The following is a 24,926-nucleotide window of genomic DNA, read 5'->3' on the forward strand; positions in this document are numbered from 1 at the left end:
TGCGGGCTTTGAGGTGGCTGGGTGAGGCCTTCACGGAGGATGTTTACAGCTTCTTCCTCCTTGATCCAGGTCCCCCGGGAGGCCAAAGATTCCCTCTCTGGCTTACACTTGTTTGTAACCAGATTCAATGCACATTTCTGATTATTTTTAAAAGGGCTGGCCTTACCTTGGATATTCTCAAATAGAATAGTTAACATATTATTCTTTTATTTATTTTATTTTATTTTTAAAGTTTCATATAGCGCGAGCTAGACCCTGGAAGGGTATCAGCGCGCTTTACAAATGTTACATCAAATAGATAAAGTGAAAAACTAGGAACATGTATAACCTTAAAACACGGATTATGACGGTACTTGTTGTAGATCATATCAAATTAATAGGGAGACCATAAAAAATTGGGAACATAAATATGAGTGGATCACAGGAGGACATACAAGTTGTCAATACTCGTTGTATATCCGGTGGGTATTCAGGAGTGCGTGAGCCATTTCACACTTAGAGTCAAGTGCGGATCCTGGTAGGTGGGCTGTGTGTGGTAAGGACCGTATTAGCTCAAGAATTGGGATCCGGATGAAGTTTTGTTTATCAAAAGTAATTTGACTTCTATTTTGCAGGAAGTGATTATTGCACCTTCGCTTAATTCGCTAAGATATAATAGATCATGTGACTGCATATATGTGAATGAATAACCTCTAATGGATCGGACTATAATGCTTCAAATCTTATTAGGTATACACACACAAACATATAAAATGCAGAGCGATAAACATAAGCAGAAAATATGAAGACTACATATTTTTGGGTGGTAGCTCCCACCTAGCAGTCCCCTGGATTTCCACTGGGTGGTAGCTCCCACCTACCAGACCCCTGGATTTCCACTGGGTGGTAGCTCCCACGTAGCAGTCCCCTGGATTTTCACTGGGTGGTAGCTCCCACGTAGCAGTTCCCTGGATTTCCACTGGGTGGAAGCTCCCACCTAGCAGTCCCCTGGTTTTCCACTGGGTAGTAGCTCCCACCTACCAGACCCTGGATTTCCACTGGGTGGTAGCTCCCACGTAGCAGTCCCCTGGATTTTCACTGGGTGGTAGCTCCCACGTAGCAGTCCCCTGGATTTCCACTGGGTGGAAGCTCCCACGTAGCAGTACCCTGGATTTCCACTGGGTGGTAGCTCCCACCTACCAGACCCCTGGATTTCCACTGGGTGGTAGCTCTCACCTAGCAGTCCTCTGGATTTCCACTGGGTGGTAGCTCCCACGTAGCAGTCCCCTGGATTTCCACTGGGTGGAAGCTCCCACGTAGCAGTACCCTGGATTTCCACTGGGTGGTAGCTCCCACCTACCAGACCCCTGGATTTCCACTGGGTGGTAGCTCTCACCTAGCAGTCCTCTGGATTTCCACTGGGTGGTAGCTCCCACCTAGCAGTCCCCTGGATTTTCCACTGGGTGGTATGCTCCCACCCAATGGACAGTGAGCCCCTGCATCTCAGGAGTCAGCGGAGAATCATACATAGGTCACAGCCCATCCACACGCATAGAGACCGGTCATGCGTGCTCACAATTGAACATGAAATCAGGAAGCAATCAGGAGCAGACATAGTAAACAATGAGTCTCCTGCAGTGCCTTCACCCTTCAAAGAGCTGTCAGCAATCCCTGTCATGGAGCCCTTGTGCATGCATTTGAATAATTCTCATACATTACTGAAAATGTGCACTTACAGTTTGTATACAGAGGCTTTCTGAAGGGCTTTCCTTTGGCGAAGACAAACGCGGCAATGATCAGGGTTCCCTCATATAGGGAAAATATGGTGGTGCCTTCATAGTTCGTAAAATCAGACCTCGTCACGCCCAGGTTTCCAGTTAGACAAGCGCTGTACAGAAATAAAATAAATATATATTATTCCATTTCTGATCAGATGTATGAAGCTAAGTTTGTACCTGGGAAACAAGAAGAGGCTAGAAAAAATGCTCACTGTGCTATTGTTTTTGAAACATAAAATAAATATATATTACAAGGAAGTGATTCACTTAAAGGCAGTAAAGAGCATTTAAAGGGAAGTACTTATGGCGAAAAGGGCACATATCGGTAGGAGCCTGTACCTAATAATGCATATTCTGAAAAGGTTATATATGGTGAGAGAGCCAAATAATAATAGGACCATATACTGATAGGAGCATATACCCAAAGTGGCTTTTGAACAAAGCGATATATTCCGATAGGAGCATATCTGAAAGAGTCATATACCTACAGCAGCATATACTGAGAGGAGCATATACCAAAAGAGCCATATTGCAGAAAGGGAATATACAGATAGGAGCATAAACTGAAAGAGGAAAATAGCAGAAAGAGAGTATACCGATAGGAACATACACTGAATGAGGCATGTAGCAAAAGGGGCATATGCCGATAAGAGCATAAACGAAATGGACATAGTAAGAGGGGCATATACCAAATATTAACGCTGCCTTGAAAATAAGGCACCTTTTCACGCTTCAGTTAGCAAGAAATGGGCGTGAAATTGTTGTTGCAGTGGGCATTCCGCTGCAACACCCATTGCTTTTAGGGCTGCCCCATATTTACAAGGATGGGGCAGCGCCAAAAACTAAGGCTACGTAAAATCTGGTTTTAGGATGGCGATACGAGGGTAAATCGTTAATATCTCCTCATATTTTGCTCTTTCTATGTGTGCTGCATTATATAACATATAGAAACACCAAATCACCTTTCCAGGTACCCCTTCCTGCACATAAACAATCGCCCCTGCAGCGCAGGCACCCTTGCAACATGGCCCAAGGGCGCCTGTGCTAGCGCTAGGCAGCTTTTATAGTGCCAGTGCTATGGAAAGCACAGGGGTGCGCCGTATTTTGTAAATCTGGCGCATACCTGTATTTATAAAAATGTCGGAGCGTTTTTGGCATAACACTGCGCTCTGACATTTTATTGTAAATACCCCCCTCAGATTGTTATCTCCATAAAAACATTCTGAATCATCACAACAGAAACCTTGTCCTGCAGCAGAAGCACAATGGATGGCTGCATGCTGATTAACGCTTAATGGGGAAAAGACAGAAGTCATGCTAGATGGTAATGACTTCAATGGCTGGACTCCGGATTGTTGGCCAGATCCTCCAGGTCTCCATCCCCACCTGAATCTGCTGTAAAATATCTAGGAACGTGGCTGGACAACACGCGCATATGTGAGAGGCGGGCTAAGAAACGAGCAGCTTGCCGCTTTGGTATATTTAGATCACATGAAAAAGAACAGGGTATTAATATCCCTGAATGAATCATTATTCAGAGTTACACATCTTCTCGCTCAATACATCAAGATGTCATCGACAAATATAGCTGAAATATTCATTCTTTATTTCTTGCTTGAAAATAATAAGGACATGGACCGCCAATGCCTGAGGCCATCACTCAAGTCTGGTTAGACTTGGCCTCCATTTCTGACTCTTGGCGTTCCCTGAAAGTGCCACCAGGTTCACTGCACCTTGAGCTCTCATCATTTTCAACATGGCCCTCAGGTGAGGCAGCTGCTCACAGAATGGAGCCCATACTCTGAACAAGAACCCACTGGGCAACTAATGAAATGGGAGTAGCAATTTGTTCTGGAATGTGGATTCTCCTTCACTTGAGATTTCTACATGAACATCACACTCACCTGGTCAGATTGGTGAGTTAAGTGCCTTCTCTCAAGATCTACTTTTAATCTGAGGTGTCCACCATCCTCCAGGTCATTACGGAAATGTTTTCCAGTACTGGACCTTTGTGCGAAAGTCTAAGGCTTTATGTAGAGTTTTTGATGTAATCTGGAGCATGGGGTGGATGAGTGGAGCCAAGGACAGAATGTCGGGCTATGAAAAATGACCAGCACTGGATTGAGAGCTGCAGTGTGTGCAGCTGGATTTGCTGAGGGCATCTGTTCACAATAAACCCACTTGAAGAAGAAATTGTCTGGTGTTATTCCTACACTTTCTTGGTCGTGTAGACTTGTTTTGCTTCAATTGACAATTAGACCCGCACCCCTGAAGCAATGATTTGTGGAACAATTGAGGACTGGAGACCATAATTATAATTATTTGGAGTGAGATGGCTACCCTAGTGTATCACTCGGCTCACACCCCAAACAAGCATTGTCACTATTTCATCTTTAGGATATTGACAAATTGAATACCAATCAGTTCTACAGTCTTCATTTACAGTGCTATGACATGGAAAAACTGCAGCAGCAAACAATATGTATAAAAAAGCCATTGCATCAAAAATACAACAGACCTGTGTAATTCCTAAAATGAAAGGCAACAAGTCACACCAGAGCTGGTGTTTACCTATGGATATTTGTTGCATTATACCACGGTTGCTCTAGAACGGATGCATAGCCAACGACCTGTATGATGAAGGCAAAGAGCGTGTGCAGACATATCGACAGGACAAAAGGGGGTGACATCAGTCGGTTTGTAGGTCTGTATGTAGATAACTTTGGATTGGCACCATTCAGAGTTACTGAAAGAAGAGAAACATGTATAGATACATTACAAATCCACTGTCACAGTAATTGCTTCTTAATATTGTCTCCATTTAAACAAGCTTTGGCATGGAAAAGATTGTTGCCTCTGACTTTCTGACTAGGTATGAGAAAAATAGTTTTTTTATGAAAAAAGAAGAAAATTGCATATTGAAGTATTAGCATTACGATACAGCACACGTGATCGTGATGTGGCACTATACACTTATAAAAGCCACTGTGGCTATTTACATGCAACACACAGTGATAAACCATACATTCATACAATTTGGTGCACACATAACATAGCCAAAGATTGGCGATCCCCAAGTGGCATATTTAAATTTTGAGAAACACCCCAGAAATATTTTGCAGAAATACACCCATTGCATAAAAGGTAAATATCGTATGTGGGCAGTAGTGTAGATGGCCACCCTCCGCATGTGTGATTCTAAAATCATTACATTAGACCTCCACTGCAGCGCTGAACTGCTGTGAACTAAGTTACAGCGGTCATGCATCAAAGGAAGCTCATTTCTAACATGATTAGAGGCCCACAGATAACATTAGCTAAGTCATCTATACAAAGTCCACTACATCAGGGTGCAGAGTGTCAATATAGGTCATGTCAAATAAATAGATTGGCAAGTATCTATGGTAATAGGATAATAGGATACACATTTTTTACTTCTGTTTATTAAGCGGTGGTAGTTCTTTTGCATAATAAAAGCCCACTTGTCAATAAAAGTCATAATTTCCATAAATCAGGTTAGGAAATAGTTACAGTAATAATCAGCAGACTGTTGTAATATTTATCAAAAATCTATTCAGTGTAATGTAATTCAAAAATCTAATCCTGTGGTAATCATAGAATTTTTAATTGGGTTCTGGTCAAGCTCTTCCTTCCCTAATAGCAGAAATAAGCTCTTTAAAGAACTGTGGAATACCTTTCCTATGAGAAAACAAAATGCTTCTCTCACTGGCAGAAAGGCAAGGGTTTAATCACTGGAATTCCACTGCTAGTTACCCGAAAAAATGGGAAAGGAAACATCAAATGTTATCCAATTGACCAGAAATTGACCGCAATATTTGGCATGCTTATAGTAAAATGTATCCCACTCAATGTCCTTAATGGTAGTCGGTTGCTAGTCAGATTGTCTCCATCCTCAAAAAGAGGGGGCCTGGATGAAGAAACAGCCAGGGCTCATTTTCAAAGGACACTCACTCATTTGAATAATACAGAAAGACCTCCAGGCAAGGTTTCCCCAACAAAAGGAGGTACAGCAAATCAACACTAGCTTCCCAAATCATAATTTTTTTTCGAATTAGATTAAGAGTTATCACCAATCAATGACTAATGCCCCCTTGGTATTGACTAGGGAAGATGGGGACCGTCAGCACCTCAAAACACAATTGAACTTGTAGGAAGAATATAAGAGTAAAATCCAGTTGGTGTGCATGCTCTGGGAAGGACTGGTTAATTCTTCTTTCTCAGGTACATAACCTTTAGAAATGTTGTTAATGGTCAAACCAGTTATTCTTGAAAAAGGAAGGGCATCTTTGAGAAAGAACTAGCAAACCCACTGGCACTTGGAATTGTCCTGGACATCCTTCCAGGAGAATGAGTTTGAGCCTCCTGCCCACTGAGGAATGTGGATTCTTACGCTAGATGGTTTCCCCACCTGTCAGAAAATCTTAGGAATGAACCGAAGGAAATATCCAGCATCTGAAGAAATTGGGACTTCTGACTGGAGCCGAAAGCAGGTTCAATGTCCTCAAATTTCACTATGTATCTGTGCTAGAGCACCCCCAGATGAGTGCAGGGAACACTGGAAGTATTTCAGACTTCCAGCCTGAGAGTTAACTGACCCTGCTACTGTGGTGTCCATATATTCAGGGCTGATAAATGCTGCTAGTAGGCCTGCAGCACTTATTGTGCAATCCACTTAAGGAGTCCCTTAAAACATATCCCAGGTCTATAGGGAAGGATGCATTGTATTTAAAATATTTGATGTGCACTTTCAAGTTTTACATGTCCTGGTAAGGAAAGCTCACAATTTTATTTTTCACTAATGGAAGGCTAACCTCTTTCATAGGATAACATAGAGATCCCTATTTTATTTATTAAGAGGTAACTTTTGTTTGGTAGCTGCTAGAAATATCACATTTGGTCTCTAAGGAATTGTAATTTAAAATCCTCTTTACTGGTAAATTCAGTTTTTACGTCACAAATCGGAAAATGATACTTTTAGAAAATTGTATTTTTCTTGTCCTAACCATCTGGTGCATGCGGTCTGTCTCCTGGGTCATATGACTAGGTGTAGTTGGTAGTTGGCCTTTGTGTATACCCCCCAGACAGCGACACAATAGATGGACTGGGTGTTGGCAGGATAGGGGGTGGGGGAAACTGTGCACAACCCTACTTGCACTTCAAAAACTCTGCTTCAGCTCACACTCAAAGAACGTCACTCTAGCTTATGGTGCCCCCAGACAGCCTGGGAACAGGGCAGGAAGGCAAGACATTCCATACACTTCATTAGGAAGAAAACTCCAGAAATGTCTTCCACCTCAATGCTGGCGCTAAGTATAAAAATAGGACCCTCAGACCCACTCTTCAGTTCACTTCTGGACCTGCAAAAGGGCTCTCAGAGAACTGCCTGCTATCTGTGGCCTGCCATAGACTTCAGAGGTCTGCTCTGCTGTGCAACAAGACTACCATGTGGCCTGCAGCCTGCCTGTGCCCTGCAAACTGAGACATACTGATCTGCTTTCCTGCTGGAACCCAAGGCTTCCAGGGTGATTCCAAGAGCTAGTTGGCTAGCTTCCTGATCAGAGCTCAGGTACAGGAATGGCTCCAACCATCTTGAACCCGCACCTAGACCAAGCTTGAGTGAATCCCGATCCTTCAAGTGGTTCCTCTCCAGTCCTGGACCTATAGACGTGGTGCTAAAAGAGCCCAGATAGCCCAAATCTTGGAAGTTTTCTGCAAAAAAAGAGCATTGAGAACCAAGAGGAGGCCAGGATCTATGTGCTTGCGGAACCACCCAAGGGGCATTGTTGGTCAGTCTGATTTTGCAGCAGCTCCTGTAACATTATTTTCTGCAACAGTAAAACCTGTCCTTGCAGAAAGGGTACCTGGCCTAGTGGAGCCCTTGTCAGATACAGCCTGCAGCTTGGTCTGCTGGACACTTTCGAACTCCGTAAAAGAGACTAAGCCCGAACATATTAATCTTCACTGTGACTTCGTCCAGTGGCTCCATGATGACAATGCCTCCTTTTCGGACGCCACCAGCAGTGGCGGCTTGGCGAGGGAGTGCTGCGGGCGGTGGGCAGGGCAGGGGAGTGGCAGGGTGGGGGGTAGTGGACTCAGATGGACATACGACGGACAGGAGTAAAGTAAGTAATTAAATAAATAAAACTATTTACCATGAGCTTGTTGCATTGCCACTCGGCGATGCAGCGTGCGCAAGGTAAATAGTTTTATTTATTTAATTTCTTACTTTACTCCTGTCTGTCGTATGTCGGAGTCCACTACCCCCCGCCCCGCCCCACCACCCGCAGCACTCCCTCGGTGAGCACCATTCGCCACCAGCTGCCTTGCCCTGCTAAAATTTACCATTTTAGTTATTTTTCTTTAAAAATTCTTTGAAGCCCAAAGGTAAGCAGAGACTGGGCCCAATCCACTTCGTGTATCTGAATCGCGCTCCATCGCAGTCGGCCATAATTTTCAACTTTGTCCCAACCTAAAGCAACCAGATGTTCGCGTTTGTTGTTTTCATCTTTGAGTTGTCATTTTTTTACTTTCAAACTTACAAATTCATAACGGTGGTTATACTGGTTGGATTTTTGTCATTTTGGTGTCAAATAAATTATTAAAATTGAATCTATTTTTCTAAATTCCTATGTGATTTATCTTGAGTTGTGTTTTCCGCTTATTACTGTTTAAGTGCTGCATAAATACTTTACACCATGTCTCTAAATTACGCCTGACTGTTTTTGTGCAAAGCTACTAGAGGTTAACCATAGGTTAATTTAGTGAGTTTTGTGGTTCACCCTGGCAAAGATTGTGGCTGTTGCTTGAGTACGGTTTCACCCCGCAAAACCACCAACCCAACTTCTCACTGTGACCTTCTGTGGCTGCCTTATTTTTGAATACAGCTAGCATATTTTGACTTTTTCCCTGTTCTCTTTCCCAGTAGTGTTGCTCTGTGCCAGGATGCCAAATGGCATAATTGTTGAGCTGTGTAAGTACATTCAGTAAACAAAAAAAAACATTACTACCATCATAGCGGGTCATTATAATGGCGGGGGGTGTTGCGGCAGACGCAAAGTGCGTCTGCTGCTTTTCCGTCGGTCGACAATCATTCCGATTGCCGGACGGGCGGACTTGGGCCTCAATATGGTGGCCGTGCTAGCAGGCACAGCCATCCATATAAGGATGCTGGGTTTCACAGGCCTTTCCATGGCGGCTTTGCCACCATGGGAAGGCTGGTGGGAAATTGCTTTTGGGCCCTATGCGGGCCCCCGGGGGCACGGGGGGTAGGGGCTGCACTTGAGGGGTACCTATGGTACCCCCCTACGTTGCCATTCATAAGGTGGCAGGCACCGCGCGGTGCCTGCCGCGTTGTGCATGGCAATGCACAACAAGGCACTTTGGCATTGTGGCGCCTCCGCAATGTCAATTATGTGGAATGCGACTGTCATGGTGGAGGTTGCATCCTAATTAGCGATGCGGGACCGCCGCAAGTCTGGTGACCGGTCCCAGCACCGCGAGGAGGCATCCTAAAGTCTGCCCACCATCCTAATCAGCCCCTTAGTTCCCAATAGATTTGTTGGCATTTTCATCAGAAATGAATGTCTCATGATCCGCGTAATCATTTTTTGTAATTTCGGTGTTGTTTTAATCATATATATATCTTCATTTTTATTAAATTGGTTTAGGATCATTATTATTTTATTTTCTTCAATGTTCTTTTGGTGCTGAATAAAACACTATAAACATGTATGCCAGCTACGTTATGCCATTGCTATAACAGGTTAAGCCCAGTTTTTTTTAAGTAAACTGTTCACCACCAAGCACATTTTACTAACTTTGTGGCATTGAGTCTATGTCTTTTTCTCACCTCAGTTAATGATGTAGAATCTCATAATGGGTTTTACATCACTTTGGTGATTGGTTGACCACACTTTGGGCATATCAGCAAGGGCCGGCGATAATTATCGCTCAGTGCTCTTAGCGTGAGGATAATTATCGCCGGCCAACTCTGAATTTTATCGCGGCGATAGCGTGCTATTAGCAACGCTTTTCTCCAAAGCGATAAAATTCAGAGCGCATGCTGCCAATTGTGAGATTATCGCTGGAAATACAGCGATAATCCCACAAGGTTTAGCGATAGCCTGCTGATAGGGATAGACATACTTAGCCATGATATCCACCTTACATAGGATATCATGGCTAAGTCAGAAAAATACCAGACGTAAAAAAGCAGCGTTAACCGTGGTTGGCTCTCCTTTTTTATCGCTAACAGGGTTAACGAGATCCTTGATAACAGGAGAAATGTCGCTTAGCGACATTTCTCCCATTATTTTACTCTGGAACGCCCCCTTTGCATCTCATGAGAGATGCAAGGGGAAGCGTAGAGTAAAAGGGTGATAACATGCAAATCTGCGTGTTAGCTCCCTGTTGCTGATAGGGCGCTAGTTTTATCTCTGCCTTTTTGGCTTTTAAAGAAAAAAAAGCAGAGATAAAGCCCTTGTTGATATGCCCCTTTGTGAGCAATTCGGATAGAGGCTTTTGTTCTTAGTCACCTTTTTAAGATAAACCTAAGAGTGGATTTCATTATCAAAGGCAATCAGGGTGTATTTTCCCGTTATATGGATTACTGTTGACAGCCACACTCACATGTCCCTTTTAGTCATGAAGCTGGTTAGTCTACATAATCAAATTAAATGAAGAGAGGCCATGGCTTGCTTCTGCTTGCATCTGCATGTTTAGATGCATGTGTGTGTGCCCACATGTGAATGTCTATCTGAGAAGATGAATGTAGATACATTTGTGTGTGGGGGGTTGCTGTGGGTGGGTGTAGGAATGTAGGGGTGTGAGTGTGCTTGTTGTGTGGCTGGATACCAAATATACTACCCATCAGAGACACCACCAATGACATGGCCTTTGCATTTGCCCTCTGGTGTGTCAGTCTTGGCCAGCAGCCTGGTTCTTGGTGTTGGCACTGAGCTGATCACTGAGTGACTAAACTTTAAATAGGGTAACTAGTTGTATATTTTCAAATGTGTATGTTCATGTGTAATACAAAGGTTTGGGAAATTGCATACACACACAAGTGGAACGGGGCTGCCACAAACTGCATTTTTGAATATCAGGCAATAAGAATACATTTGAATTCATGTTGGACAGAGTAAAGAATCATACTTGTTAAGCACACCCCTGTCGCGATCGCCAGATCAACAATGAGGTACTGGCATCTTCCAAAGACTCCAATGTGCTGTAATAGTGGAAGAAAAACAGTACAGAAAATAAAAAGTCTGTTATTGTGAATATCAATGCACACAAAGTTAGTTAATTGTGCATCGAGAGAAGCTATCATGTACAAGTCAAGTCATTAATTCAGATTTTCTGGTTCAATATGTTTTTTGAGATGTACCCCACAATGACATCAGTCTAATGATTCATTCTCGAGAGTAAATATTACAGTTATGCACATGGATGCTAAATTAAAAACTTAGAGGCCCATTAGAATGTCGGGCGGATCGCCACTGCCCGCGTGGCAGTGGCAATCTGCCCGACATTCTTTACCACCCGCCTACCATTCTACCCCTGCCATATTACTATGGCGGGGGGACCCCGGCAGATGGAAAGACCGTCCGCCGGTTTTCTGCCGGTAGGCAAGCCGCCCGATTGCTTACCGGGTGTAAAAGCTGTTAACATGGTGGCGGTGTCTGGTAGACACCGCCATCCATATTAGAATGCAGGCGGGGACATGCCTTTCTGTGGCTGCAATGCCACCATGGAAAGGCATGCCGTCTTCAACATTGGGGGCCTGTTGCGGGCCCCCAGGGATTCTGGAGGGTGCACATGGGGGGTACCTAAGGTACTCCCCTGCATTTATATGTACAGCGTGGCAGGCACCGCGCGGTGCCTGTCACGTTGTGAATTGGAAGGCACAACTTGCTTTTGTGGCATTGCGGCGGGCGGTGCTTTCAGCACCACCCGCCGCAATGTTACAAATGCGGGATGCGCCCACCAGTGTGGCGGGCGCAACCTAATTGTAGTTGCGGGACCGCCGCATGCATTTTGGGCGGTCCCGTTTCCCGGGGCCATACGGATGACTCCCATATTGTTTTGAGTGCATTTCTGCAGAGCTGTGTTGTGTGGCACAGTGTTAACGAAGGACAAGACAGTGGAGGCAAATGAGAAGACAGCAGCTGCAATGTGACTGATGGGGGGCTTGATTACATACACTATTGATTCATTTTAACACATGCACATGATGGGTGAGCAGAATAACACAAGCAAATGGATTCATCGGCAGCCCAGTCATGCAACAAACATGGAAGTAACACTCCACTGATGGGATCTCTGTCTAAAATGCCGAACTTCACTCCCAGGCTTTGGAATTTCATCATTTGCTACTGCATGAAACAGCACTCTTTTTGCTGTGGAATTTGTGGGGCGGGGTTGTTCTTGTGTATATCATGTGTATATATTTCTATAAAAACATCTTTACTAAGTGAGAACACCAATGCTAACCGAGATCCAAATGTTTCTTGACGTCTTCCAATGCGCACTTTGTTAGCTACAGAAGAGCTACTAGGGCCAGGCACTCCAGATAGCAGCACACCAACAGGAAGCTGCTCCTGATCTCAAACAGATGTGCTTCTCTTCCATTAAACTCTTGTGGTTTGGGGTAACCGGAGGGATCCAGTCCACCTCTGATCTCAGTTGAGTGCCATTTTTCAAGCAATGCATCAATTACACCGTACATGATGCAACATCAAAAGAGGACTAATAGTGTTTAGATAAGTAGAAAGAAGCAAAGCACACTCGGACCACTCATTTGACAAATTGGAGCAAGCATGCTGCATCTTAGCTTTAGAAATAATCCATGTAAATGAAGTAAATCGAAGGAGTTTGGTTTCTGGGGTATAGCCAGGTGCACTAGTATTCTCATAGCACAAGAAGCTATATGCTGCATTAACAAAAGGTTGTTTGAATTGCACCTTCATTGCTTTATAAGGATGTTTAGGAACCCACATCAACCATCATCTTGTTGGTCCTGTTGAGCTTGCCTTCCTTGATGTGATGGTAAACTGCTCTAGGATTCTATAGCTACATCATGGAGATTAGACTATCTCCCAGGCTGGGCTCACAATACAAGCTCCGATGCATCCAATGCTTGCCTTCTGAGGTTCTTCCTCAGGTCCTTGAGCTTCCAAAATGTCCAACTCTCCTTTTCTCCAGGCTCACCTGTCTCAAAAGCTTTCATTGTCAGGTCAGGCTTTCCTCTAGGTCCTATGTCCTCTGAGACTTAAATTTGAGGTTCCACTTAAGGTCCTCTTGCCTCCAGGTTTCCTATTCTCATATGCACAAGGCTTCCATACTTGTGTTCCTACAGCCTTTAAGGCTTCCATGCCCAGATGCTTCTCCAAGTCAAGATGTCATCAAAGCCTCCATCCGTGTGCTTTCATTAGGTTCTCTAGTCTTCAAGGCTTCTGTTCCTAAGCTCTTTCATTGCCCAATTGCCTCCAAGGGGACATAAGCACTTGGACTCTCCTCTGCATATCTCTGTTTCGGAATTAATGGTTAACTCTTACCTGAGGATATAGAGTTCATTTAATGAGTAATACATTTGCACATTCAGCATTCAAAAAGATCCTTCCTCCTCCGCTAAATGTAAACACCTTGGTAGTGGGTTGGCCTTATTTGAATCTTTGCAGCGTTTACTGGGTCTTTCATTCTCCTGAGAGCAATATAGTGTGCGCTGAGTAGGATGACAATTACCATATATGTATCACGTGAAAATTCTGTTTGTTATGATTACGGTGAATCCTAAGGAGTAACGGTTTTAGGAAATGAACATGGTCTTAATTAAAAAATATGGTTGTTTCCTGATTTGTGGCCTTTTCTAGATTGTCAAATGTATTTCATGGCTCTACATTGAGCTGTCTAACTGCTCGTATTGTGAAGCATCCCCTTGGGTGACTAAATGTTACACCTTTCTGAAAAAAACTTTCTTTCTTGATTTACTTTTTGTATTCTCTATGTTATCTGTTGTCTACTCCTATGTTTTTTAACCTGCAGGTCCAGTGCATCTTAAAGGTGGAATGGGGTCCCCGTGCCTTGATAAATTTGCAAAAAGTGAAGTGGCAATAAAACATGTCGGCCTTTCAGCTTAAAATGGTCTAAACGTGGTATGGTTTGTTAACTATGAGTGCAGGCGCTACAAGTTAAAGACAAGTGCAGTCTGCTCTTCCGTATCTCAGTTTTAGGTTTTGTAGCGCTTGTGAGGAAGAATGCGCTCCTCTCGAAACGGGGATCGATGAGGAACACATATGTTTGGATGTGCACTGTATACTGTTAGCAGTTTTGGGGTCACACACACATATATTCCTTTCTCACTCATGTTTTGGGTTTTGGTTTTTGTTCCTTTAAAGGAAAGTGCTGATGATGAGAGAGTAAGCAATTAGGCGAGAAACCGCCAATCGCTCCTTGGTGGTTGCTTACGTGAAGCACTTCCTAAACACACATTTTTTGTGTCTTAACATTTGTAATAATCACTTTTTAGCACAGGAGCTGCATTTCTCTACACTTATAACCATGGGATGGTTCATAGGTAGGTTCTAGACCGACCCCCACCAAAACAGAAGTGGGGTACCCCTAAACATTGCAGCGTGATGTGTAACATGCAGCTAGGGCTTTTTTGGATATGGAATAGTTGAGCGGACGGCCCCCTTCATGCATATTGTTTTCTCTAAGGCCCCTCTTTGATGAATAATGAATATTAGAGCTCTCGTTACCGGGAGTATAGTGACAGCTGGAGACAGCTGATGTCAATCTGCCCATGAATGGGTATATATCAAGCAACTAAGAAAAGCCTGTGCAGAGGCCATGTGTGTCCTCCCTCATTCACATGCAGGTTGAAGCAATGAATCTGTTTAATCATATTTTTCTGACATCACACTTTTCCAACTCATTGTTTTCTATGCGACAAATAAGGCATCAGTAGTGTCACAATTCATGAACTTTTCGGCAAATTATGCTTTACACGCTGCCTCTAAGATAAGCCTGACTGCTTGTTCCAAGCTACAAAGGGGGTGAGCAAGGGTTATTTTAGGAGTGTAACTCCCTTGTCCTGAAAAGGAAGAAGGGTTCTTACTTGGACAAATGTTCTCACCTCTGCCAACTAGAACACCCCATTTCTAACAGTGTTCCTTGAGGGTGAGCCTGGTGTCCAGGGTGAATTCAATTGTCTCGGCATTCAGTGAAAGTTGGGGTTTGAAGCTGTCAAGGTTCATGTCACAGAGCCAGGTTTCTACTGCTGCTTGTCTGTTTTTCTTTGCAATTAACAGGAAATCCGTCTTCTTATAGTTGAGCTTCAGGTAGATGTTGGACAGCCAGGTCTGGAAATGTGCAGGTAGAGTTTGAGGCACTGGATGTCTGAAGCAGAGGAGACTTTCAAGTACAAGTAGAGTTGAGTACAATCTGCAGTGTGTGTAAAGCACTATCTGAGTGTGTTTCTCGCGCTCCAACCCTTATAATCCATCTTCAAATATTCTCATTTACCAACTTGGAGCAGTGCACATCACGTCTATGAGAATAACATTTCAATATCAATAAAGTCAAATATTAAATATCATCCATGTGCATCACAAGGGAAGGACCCTACTCTCAACTGTTCCGAGTATGTGCACTGTGGACCCTCCCTATCCAGCGATGAGGTAATACCTGGGGGACAAAACATGAGTTTAATGACACCGACAGGTTCTGTTTCTTCACAGATTCCTAGCTGATGATATTTTTATATATTCCTTAATCACAAGGATTTAAGGCAATGATTCCACCCCCCAATATTGATTGGTCTCGTGTTTAACATATCAGAAGTCACCATGAGTTCAAAACATACCCAGCTGAGTAGAACCTGGCAGATCAGGGTTGCAGTTCCGTACAGGGACATAAACTTAAACACCACAAATGAGGTCACAAGGGCACAGCGCCCCTCCCTGGTGGGAAAACACAAAAATCACTTGATGATTAGTCAAATAATGTTTCAAAGCTTCTGTTTCCACTACCAGTTGCAAAAGCAAATAAAACACATGTTTACAGCAAGCACAGTCCACAGCTTATTCATTTTGTGGCTATAAGTGACACCTACAGGACCTCAGGGTGTCAATGCGCTATAAATGTGGAGAAAAGACTACTAACCACTCGCGATCTGTTGTCTGCATGAATGAACACTTCAATGAATGATCTGTCTTTGCCCAGCACATCTCCTACCACATATTGAGGACAAAGCATGGCAGTGCAGGTACACTACTGAGCTGTGAAATTGTCAGAGAATTGTAAGGGCTTTGCTTACTAGTTACCAATTGTTTGTTATAGACAGTGGGCAACTTCTTCCCACCTCTACACTGCAATATCCATTGTCCACATAACAAATCTGGTGTCACCTCATTCAGGTTTAAAGGTGTTTATAGTTGCAAAGACTTTCTTGCCAGGTGTATCATTCAAAATTAGGGATAACAATACATTGCCCGAGCACACACACACTAAGTCCAATAAAACAAATCAATTGTTCTGACACATTTCTTGTATATCCTCTCGGTCTTTAATTTTCTTTCTCTTTTGTCCAGCTAGCCAACATGTGTTTCGTTGTTTAGGGTGTTCCCCACAACTTCCTCAGGGTGGAAAATAACACAAATGTAGATGTAGTGTAGTGTAAGAACACCACACATTATACACATGTGTTAATCTTTGTGGAAACCCAAACGTTCCTTTCAAGTAGATGGTAAATGGTGCAATGTGAAATTCACATCTTTTTTCTTTTCTTTGTCACAACCATAGAACATATCACACCACATTTAAAAGCTGTTTATAACCATGCATGATCTATATAATATTAAAACTGAACTCCAGGGTTTCAGATGGGGTGAAGTGGGACGTGGTGCAGTGAAATCCTACCTCTAAGTGACTATATACACCTCCTTGGAAGGTACATCAATCTCCCGTAAGGTGTGGGTCCATGATCTACAATCAAGCAGTATAATAAAAGAATGCAGCGCGCACCGGTCTTCCAGGAATATCGCTTATTTATGCCTAGATGGTAATATGAGCAACTTTGAGTCCGAGCATCAATTCAAAACGGGCCCAAAGTTTGAACCAGAAGAATATGCTGCAAGTCTCAAAAACTACCCTACCTCCACGCCGGTTCTACTTCTGTCCCGGCAATCACTACAAGGATATCACCCTTGATCCGTATTCTGTGTAGCAATAATATCAAAAATAAACATAATTTTAGAAAATTGTGATACATTTTTATATTATGAGTATGATGACTATGGGAGGTTTATTGATCTCTATATTGCTCTTATATGTAGCCTCAGTATTCAAGTGTCCTCAATATATATTTTCATGCCCATGCCATCTATGTATTCATATCAGATAGTATAAGTACCCGCCATCTACAATGACAAAAAGTAAGTATCCCAATGTAAATAGGGCATAGATCAAGCGGAAGTGTGACTGCCAACCGTCCAGGTCATCTAATCATATGGATCGTATATCCTATGCTGCAAGCTGTCTTACCTCCAATGAGGACGCCAGTAGACATCCTGCCGATATCCGTCTCTCCTGCCGTGTACGGCTCCCTGTTGTTGGAAATGGCGTATTGGGTTCCGATTTAAATACCAAGCAATACTGAAGCCGCACTGAAGCGTGCTTCGATGATTACCCGCTCCGGGAGCCATCTTAGAAGGACAATGTATCTCCGATATAGAGTATCTGGGCGCCACGCACTGCAAACCATGCTCGTGAATAACGTCTTCAAGCCAATATTTAGAGGTTCTAGCTGAGAGCGATGTCAGCACCTTATAGAATGACCAAAATGACCCTGACAGTCTTTCTGCCCTCCAACTGCAGATAGGAGGATTTTACTTCCAATATGCCCCCACAGAGGATAGTATGCCTACTTGACACAAGATATTTTTAATCAGTAAAAGGGGTGTGGGTGGCCCGCTCAGACATCGTTCTGAGCTATCTCCCCAAATTAACCCCAACAGCCTTTCTTTCCCTCTGGGTGGCAGATAGGAGGTCTTTACTTCCAATTTGGCCCCCTGGGGAGGGGACAAAGTCCCCTAGACACCAATATTTCTGTGCCTTATAAAAAAATGGTTGGAGGGCTGTTTACCCACAATTTGTCCAAATGGTCAGAAAAACTGTTGTGACAATTCAGGACTATGGGCAAGGCACAATGCATGGTCGAGCTGCCTCCCCCCTTTTTAATTTTTAAGACTTTAGCCCCCCAACCCAGTATCTAATGGCCTTTTTGTCTACTGCGGGAAGATTTAGAGTCAGTGCCTCAATCAACCCCCAGCGAGCAGAAAGACTGACACTTTAATGTGAGATGCCCCACCCCCATTTTAATTTTTGGGTCTATTTTTTCCTGGTGTCCAGTGGGCTTTGTGTCCTCTGGGGCAGAGTTTGGGTAAGTGCCCCCAACCCACCATCAGGTTTGCAGAAAGTCCACCTCCTTTTTTGTTTTTTTGGGTCTACTTTTCCGTGGTGTCCAGTGTTCCTTTCTGTCCCTGGGGCAGATTTTGGGTAATCACCCTCAATCCAACTCCCGCAAGTGGCAAAATACTTATGCGCGTATTCTGGGGTGAGAGCCTGGCATGATGCCTGGGTGAGACGCACCATACACCTTTTTTGGGGGCGGGAAAAGAGAGTGGGGCAGCACTCAGCATCGCGCAGTGCTCCCACCCCACAATAGGTGCATAAATATTTCTGCCCCCCCAAGTGTGGATTGAGGGTGTCAACTCAAAATCTGCCCCAGGTGACAGAGTGGCCCCTTGGACGCAGAGGGAAAATAGGCCCAAAACAGGCTTTGACGTTTGTAAAGGCTGTCATTTGCCAATCACATACTGACTTGCCATTTTATGTACCATGGTACTTTAATGAAATTCAGCAAAATACCATGAAATTGTGAAAAAGTACAGCAACTACAGATATCACTAAGTTATAATGCCTTATAAGTTACTGTATACTTGCTCTACTTACCTCTAGAACACAAAAGGTTAATCTGCCTACCATAATGTGCAATCCTGCCAAATATTTTTATGAAATCCGTGTAGCCGTTTTCATGTTACAAATGGGTAAAAAGTCTTTGGGACATGCATTGGTGCCGAAACACGGTATGGGACCACCTTTTTTCTTTGGACCCCCTTGAGTAGTTCTATGAGAAATGCATACTTCACTAATGTAGAAAGAGGAATAGCTCTGCAAAGTCTGGTGGAAATTAGTCAACAGGCACAAAGTTATTAGAAACCAAAATTCAGAGGTATCCTCTGTCTGGGAATTCTAACTGTGACTACAGAGTTGCTAACCAGTGGCAGTCACCACTGGGTAGCTATAGTTAGGAATATGTTTCTGTATGTTGCTAATAACTTGGCACCTTTTGACGAATCTCCATGAAATTTTCCAAAAAAGTGCTACTTTTTAAATAGTTTTCTCACGAAAAGTTTTTAGGTGATCCATTAAGCAGGGGCCACGCACCTCCTCCCCCTAAAACATACCCAGGCTGATCCCCCCTGGCCCAACCCCCCCCCTTTTTTTAATAGAAAACGGTGTTAGACGAAATCTTTAAAAACATTTAACCACAGGCGCACAGAACCTCCGTGAATTCAGGGAAATTTTTGTTTTTAATGGTCCCTCTGGGATCTCACCCCCAGGCGACGAGGCCCCATCCCTCAGGTCTGATAATTTCATTAAGAAGGGGGATCACGCAGGCCCCTCCCCAAGCGTCCAAGAGGCCCTGGGGACAACATCCCCCAGGGCTGATTATTTCATTAAGAAGGAAGGTCGCTGGGCCCCCTCCCTAAGCCTCCAAGAAGCCTTGGGGACACCATCCCCTGGGGCTGATAACCTTAAATAAAGTGGAGGGGACTGTGCAGTCCCCTCCCTGAGCCATACAATGACCCCGGGGCCAGCTCAGTGACAGTGTCTCGGGGGGATCAGTGACTAAATATCGAGGGACAGAATATCGACTGTCCAGAATATCGATTCAAAAATATAGAGGGACAGAATATAGAACCCCTATCTACAAACAGGTAAGTACTAAAATATCGAGTACAAAATATCGATATTTAAAATATAGTTAACTAAAATATCGAATTTTCTAAATGTATTAAAAATAATATAAAAATAATTAAATAATAAGCACAATTAAATAAAACATAGTTAAAATAATGTAAAAAAGCTTAAAATGTAAAAAATAATAAATGTAATGTAAAAAAACATATATTTTTAAACATATATATTTACTTAATAATATTATGAAATAATTATTAATCTTAATTATAAAAATATTTAAAACATTGTTAAAAATAGATTTACATAGATATAAATAAACCTATTATATAAATATAAAAATAAATAATATCTAATAATTTAAATAATTAAAGTAATACTTTTTATGTTAATTAATAATTTACACTAAATTAAATATAACACAATTTAAAACATTACGTAGCTAAGGGAATAAAATTAGTATTCACACTCCAACAAGTGCAAAAGTAGAGAATTTGTTGGATAGCGGGTGGGTACAAATTACTATTCCCACTCCAGTGAGTGAAACAGTAGGGAAAGTGTTGGATAGTGGCAGGGTAAAAATTACTATTCCCACTCCAGTGAGTGCAACAGTAGGGAAAGCGTTGGATAGCGTAGGGGTAAAAATTAAGGGTGGGCATCAAATTCCGTTCCGCTTGCGGAATTTGCAATAAATTGACATTTTCTCGTTCCGCGTAGAGCGCGAAAATGCCCAAATTTCCGCTATTTGCGGCGTGGCGCAGATTTTTTTCATGTTCGCGCTTTGAAAATTCATTCTCGCACACGCGATCGCCTTGCCGGGATCCTTGCATTCGCCGACGAGTTTTCCAATCCGTTCGCGTTCTCCAGGAGACGTTGATAGCCCGTCGCGCTACCACGTGAGAGTTCGCGATCGCGATCAGGCCATTCTCCTCGTCATCAGATACCGCAAGAGTCTGAGATGGCGAAAACATCATTTTCCACCGCGAGAGAGAGCGTGAGGTCGCAAACACATCAATCTCCACCACGACAAACAGCATGAGATCACAAACGCGTCATTTTGGACGCGCCATCAACATACGGCGGAAGTGTGGTGAAGGTTGCAATCGCGAACACGCCAAATTTTCAATTTGGAGAAGAATATTAACTCTAGCTGCATAAAACCTTCTGTAAATGATGATTTGGATGGGAACAAAACTCCTCATATTGACATTTTGGCTGTCCTTTTTTGTGCAAGGAGTCCTTTAAAGAAAAAGCTTTTGGGGGGGAGAGGGAGGAAGTGTTCCTGTCAAGCAGGCTCCTCCAGTGCTTTGTCCATCTCCTTTTCATTCTGCCTTTGGATTTCAGCTGGAAGGATCACTCTTTGTGTCTTCTGCATCATTATCATTGGATTTGAGGACTTTTGAATTTGATATTTTACAAGTAAGTTGGTGTTGTGTCTGTTTGATTGGGGGCATTGCAGTTGCTGCAACTACAATTTTGGCACTTAACATTCTTTTTTTTTAATTGTTGGGGGTAGCCGGTAGGCACAGAGCTAGTCATGGGTGGGTGCATGATGAAGCAACTGTTCCTGTGGTGTGTGTTGAATGTTTTTCAAACATCATTTAGGGCGTAGATGGCATTGGATTGAGTTGGAAACTGTATTTTTTGGGGGGGGTATTTCTGTTTTTGGGTGTGTGTTAAAGAAATGCCTTTGTTGTGGGTGCCTGGTGTGTTGGTGTGCACCCTGCAGACCTTGTTTTGCCCTGTGAATTTTTGTTTTTGCATTTTATTGCATTAAAAAGGCACAGCAGTGTGGTTTAGCATGCTTCTTTTGCCTGGCTTATTTTAAAGGCCTTTTGTCAGTTCATTGTTGTTTCCCAGGCCTCCTGCTTGTTGCTTGTGATTTGTGAGTGTCCATGTGGCCGGTGGACATTTCTGGTGGGAGTTATTAGTGTGTTGCTTTTGCCATATATAGGCCTGCATGGTATTCCTTTGTGGCCTAGGCTTCTTGTTGTGAGCCTGGCCATGAGGCTGGCGGCCATTTTGAAGGCAGGCAGTGTGTTTTTAGCAACAGGCCTACATTGTCTGTCTTCTGTTTCTTGTAATTGGGTGGGTCTGGCCATGTGGCTGGTGGCCATTTTGAAGCCTAGGCCTGCAAGATTGTGTGGCCTTGTCTGCCCACGGGCCTGCTTTCATCCAGTAGGCTCACAGCAGGTAGCCACAGGTGCATTAAACAAGTGTTTATCTGTGTGTTCTGTTGAATTTAAACATCATTTAGGGCATGGATGGCATTGGATTGAGTTGGAAAATTTGCTTTTTGGGGGGTATTTCTGTTTTTGGGTGTGCGTTAAAGAAATGCCTTTGTTGTGTGTGCCTGGTGTGTTGGTGTGCACCCTGCAGACCTTGTTTTGCCCTGTGGATTTTCATTTTTGCTTTTTATTGCATTAAAAAGGCACAGCAGTGTGGTTTAGCATGCATCTTTTGTCTGGCTTCTTTTATAGGGCTTTTGTCAGTTAATTGTTTCCCAGGCCTCCAGCTTGTTGCTTGTGAGTGTCCATGTGGCTTGTGGCCTTTTCTGGTGGGAGTTAATATGGGCCTGCATGGTTTTCCTATTGGCTTACTGCTTCCATCCATCCCCTCTGCCAGCAGCAGCTCCCTTCCATTACATATGTATTTTGGTTGTTGTTCTTATTCTTTCCTATCCTTCCTGAGAGTGTAGTGTGTACACTGTACACAGTAAGTGGTGTACCATAGCCCTTGTCGCCAAAGTCTCACAAATGGCTACACTATATCTTCTATTTGTTTGTTTGTACTGGTAGTAATTGAACCACAACAACAAATGCAACATTTCACTGATGTTCTTCTCCTGGCTTATTTGCTTTTAGGTGCACAAAAGACAGAGGAGGAGGTAACTATCAACATCATCCGTTGTACTGCCAGACAGAAGTCCTGCTGCGCACCACATCACGTTCAACTGTGACCACCGACATCTCTGAAACTTGTGCACCTGCGTCCTATCAGACATCTGAAGAAGATGGGCCCAAAGAAAGGTACCAGGTCCTCCAGTACCAAGAAAGTTGCCGGTGAGAAGAAGAAGGAACAGACTAGCACTAACCACGACTAGTGTGCAAGCAAATGTGTTTTTTGGGACCAAAAAACACACACCTGCAGCAGCGTTGTCTGGCGGGAACTAAGCTGGTAGCAGCACATCCGCCAAAACAATAAGGGCTCGAGCCACTTTCTCAATTCATGGATCTCTTTTTAAGGGAATCAGTCCTGAGACAACGATCACATGTCCAGGACACGACAGATATCCTTAACATTCTGAATGATCTGGAATATTTGTCTCTGGAGGAGGTATATTGACGATGTTCTGTGCATTTGGAGAGGGAATGAGAACACCCTCCTAGAATTTTTGAATTGGCTGAATGGTCTTGACCCCTGCTTAAAATTTACCTGGACGCTAAGTAATGAGCATGCGGTTTACCTAGATCTTGATATTAATGTACGGGAGAACAAACTGAACACAATGGTTCACCAAAAAGGGACTGATAGGAATTCATTATTACATTATCAGTCGTATCATCATAGAGCTCTGAAGGACAATTTACCGGTAGGACAATTTTTCAGGTACCGACGGAATTGTTCCAATTTAGAGACTTTTTCACACCAACCAGATAATCTTTCAAGTAAATTGATACAAAGAGCATATCCTAAAAAGATAAACAATAGAGCATGCAAAGGAGCCCGTAATACACCATGGGAGGCGCTCCTAGAAAGAAACACAAGAGAAGCAGGTAACTGTCTGACGGTTGTGATGACATATGACCCCTTGGCCTCTAAGATAAGGCAAACAATGAGGAAACATTGGTCATTGCTGTCCACTGCAGATTTTAAAATGCCACAACCCGGATTCGCATTTTGGCGTGCAACCAACTTGAAGGACAAACTAGTGCATACACGACCACAAGCGAAACTAGGAATTCTCACAATGCCGGCTGGACACTACCCTTGTGGTAGTTGTTCTGTCTGTAATTTGACAGAGAAAACTGATTGTGTAAGCCTAAAGAGTAGCAAAACATGGTACCTAAACACATTTTCAAACTGCAACACAATAAATGTAATATATAGACTCACTTGTCAATGTGGGTTACAATATATTTAGGCCTGGGCGGTAAATTCCGTTCCGCTCGCGGAATTTGCGTAATTTCGCGTTCCGCGGAGAACGCGAAATTGCTCAAAAGTCTGCTTTCCGCGATTTCGTGAAATTTTTTGCTTGTTCGCGTTCTCAAAATGCGTGTTCGCGAGATATTTCTCCTCGAGCACGCAAACAGCGATTGTGAACAGGAAAAAAGCATCGCGAACAAGCAATTCCGCATGTTCGCGGAATATCTGCGTGTTCGCGGAGATTTTTTACCGTTTCGCGGAGATTTGCGTAACGCAATTACGCAAATTCCGCCCACCCCTAAATATATTGGCCTCACAACAAGGAAAATAAAGGTACGGATTCAAGAGCACTTGAGTACCATTAGAACTGGTAAACTCACTACACGTCTGGTACAACACTTCTGTGAATCCAAACATGACCCACAGGCTTTGAAGTGGGTTGTTTTGGACAGGGTATTAGGTAGTAATGACAGTATAGAGAGAGTGTTGGTAACCAGAGGAGCTCGTTGGATTTATTCTGAAAAAGTGGACCAAATTGGTTTAAATGACCACATTGAGTGGAATAAAGTCAGTAGACAGTAATGCCCGAGAAACGACTTGGAAAACAATAACATGTGGTGTTTATATAGGTCCACTAGATTTTCCTTTAGAAATGATCATGAGAAATGTGTTACTGTATTTGGAGTAACTGATGAGAATTCTTTCAACAGTGGAATAGTTGCATTAAAAGTAGTCTACATTTTGTAAGGATCAGTTAAGATTAGGAATACCATCTTTCAATTTATAATATTAAGTGGTATATACACTTGATAGGTATTTTGCTTTTTTTGCATTTTTTACATTTAATCATGCAGATTTGTAATCGTTGCAGGTTAAGCATTTGGTTAAAGTGAATTTATGCGTTCTGATTGACACTTCAAAATGGCCGCCGTTGGCGGGTAAAGATTAAAGCAATCCGAG

The 24,926-nt window shown here is 43.1% G+C and overlaps 1 protein-coding gene across 3 annotated transcripts in view; it reads right to left on the reverse strand.

Annotated features, from left to right (window-relative positions):
- Positions 1–24,926, reverse strand: part of LOC146788641 (putative cation-transporting ATPase 13A4) — a 750,103-nt gene that overhangs the window by 30,225 nt on the left and 694,952 nt on the right. For all 3 annotated transcript variants that reach the window (XM_085635845.1, XM_085635843.1, XM_085635846.1), the window contains 4 exons: positions 15,643–15,739; positions 10,932–11,004; positions 4,329–4,503; positions 1,716–1,867 (listed from right to left, as the gene is read on the reverse strand). In XM_085635845.1, the coding sequence (XP_085491971.1) occupies positions 1,716–1,867; positions 4,329–4,503; positions 10,932–11,004; positions 15,643–15,739 (497 nt within the window). The remainder of the gene's footprint in view (positions 1–1,715; positions 1,868–4,328; positions 4,504–10,931; positions 11,005–15,642; positions 15,740–24,926) is intronic.

Source organism: Triturus cristatus, chromosome 11, assembly GCF_964204655.1.
Source record: "Triturus cristatus chromosome 11, aTriCri1.1, whole genome shotgun sequence".
Taxonomy (NCBI): Eukaryota; Metazoa; Chordata; class Amphibia; order Caudata; family Salamandridae; genus Triturus; species Triturus cristatus.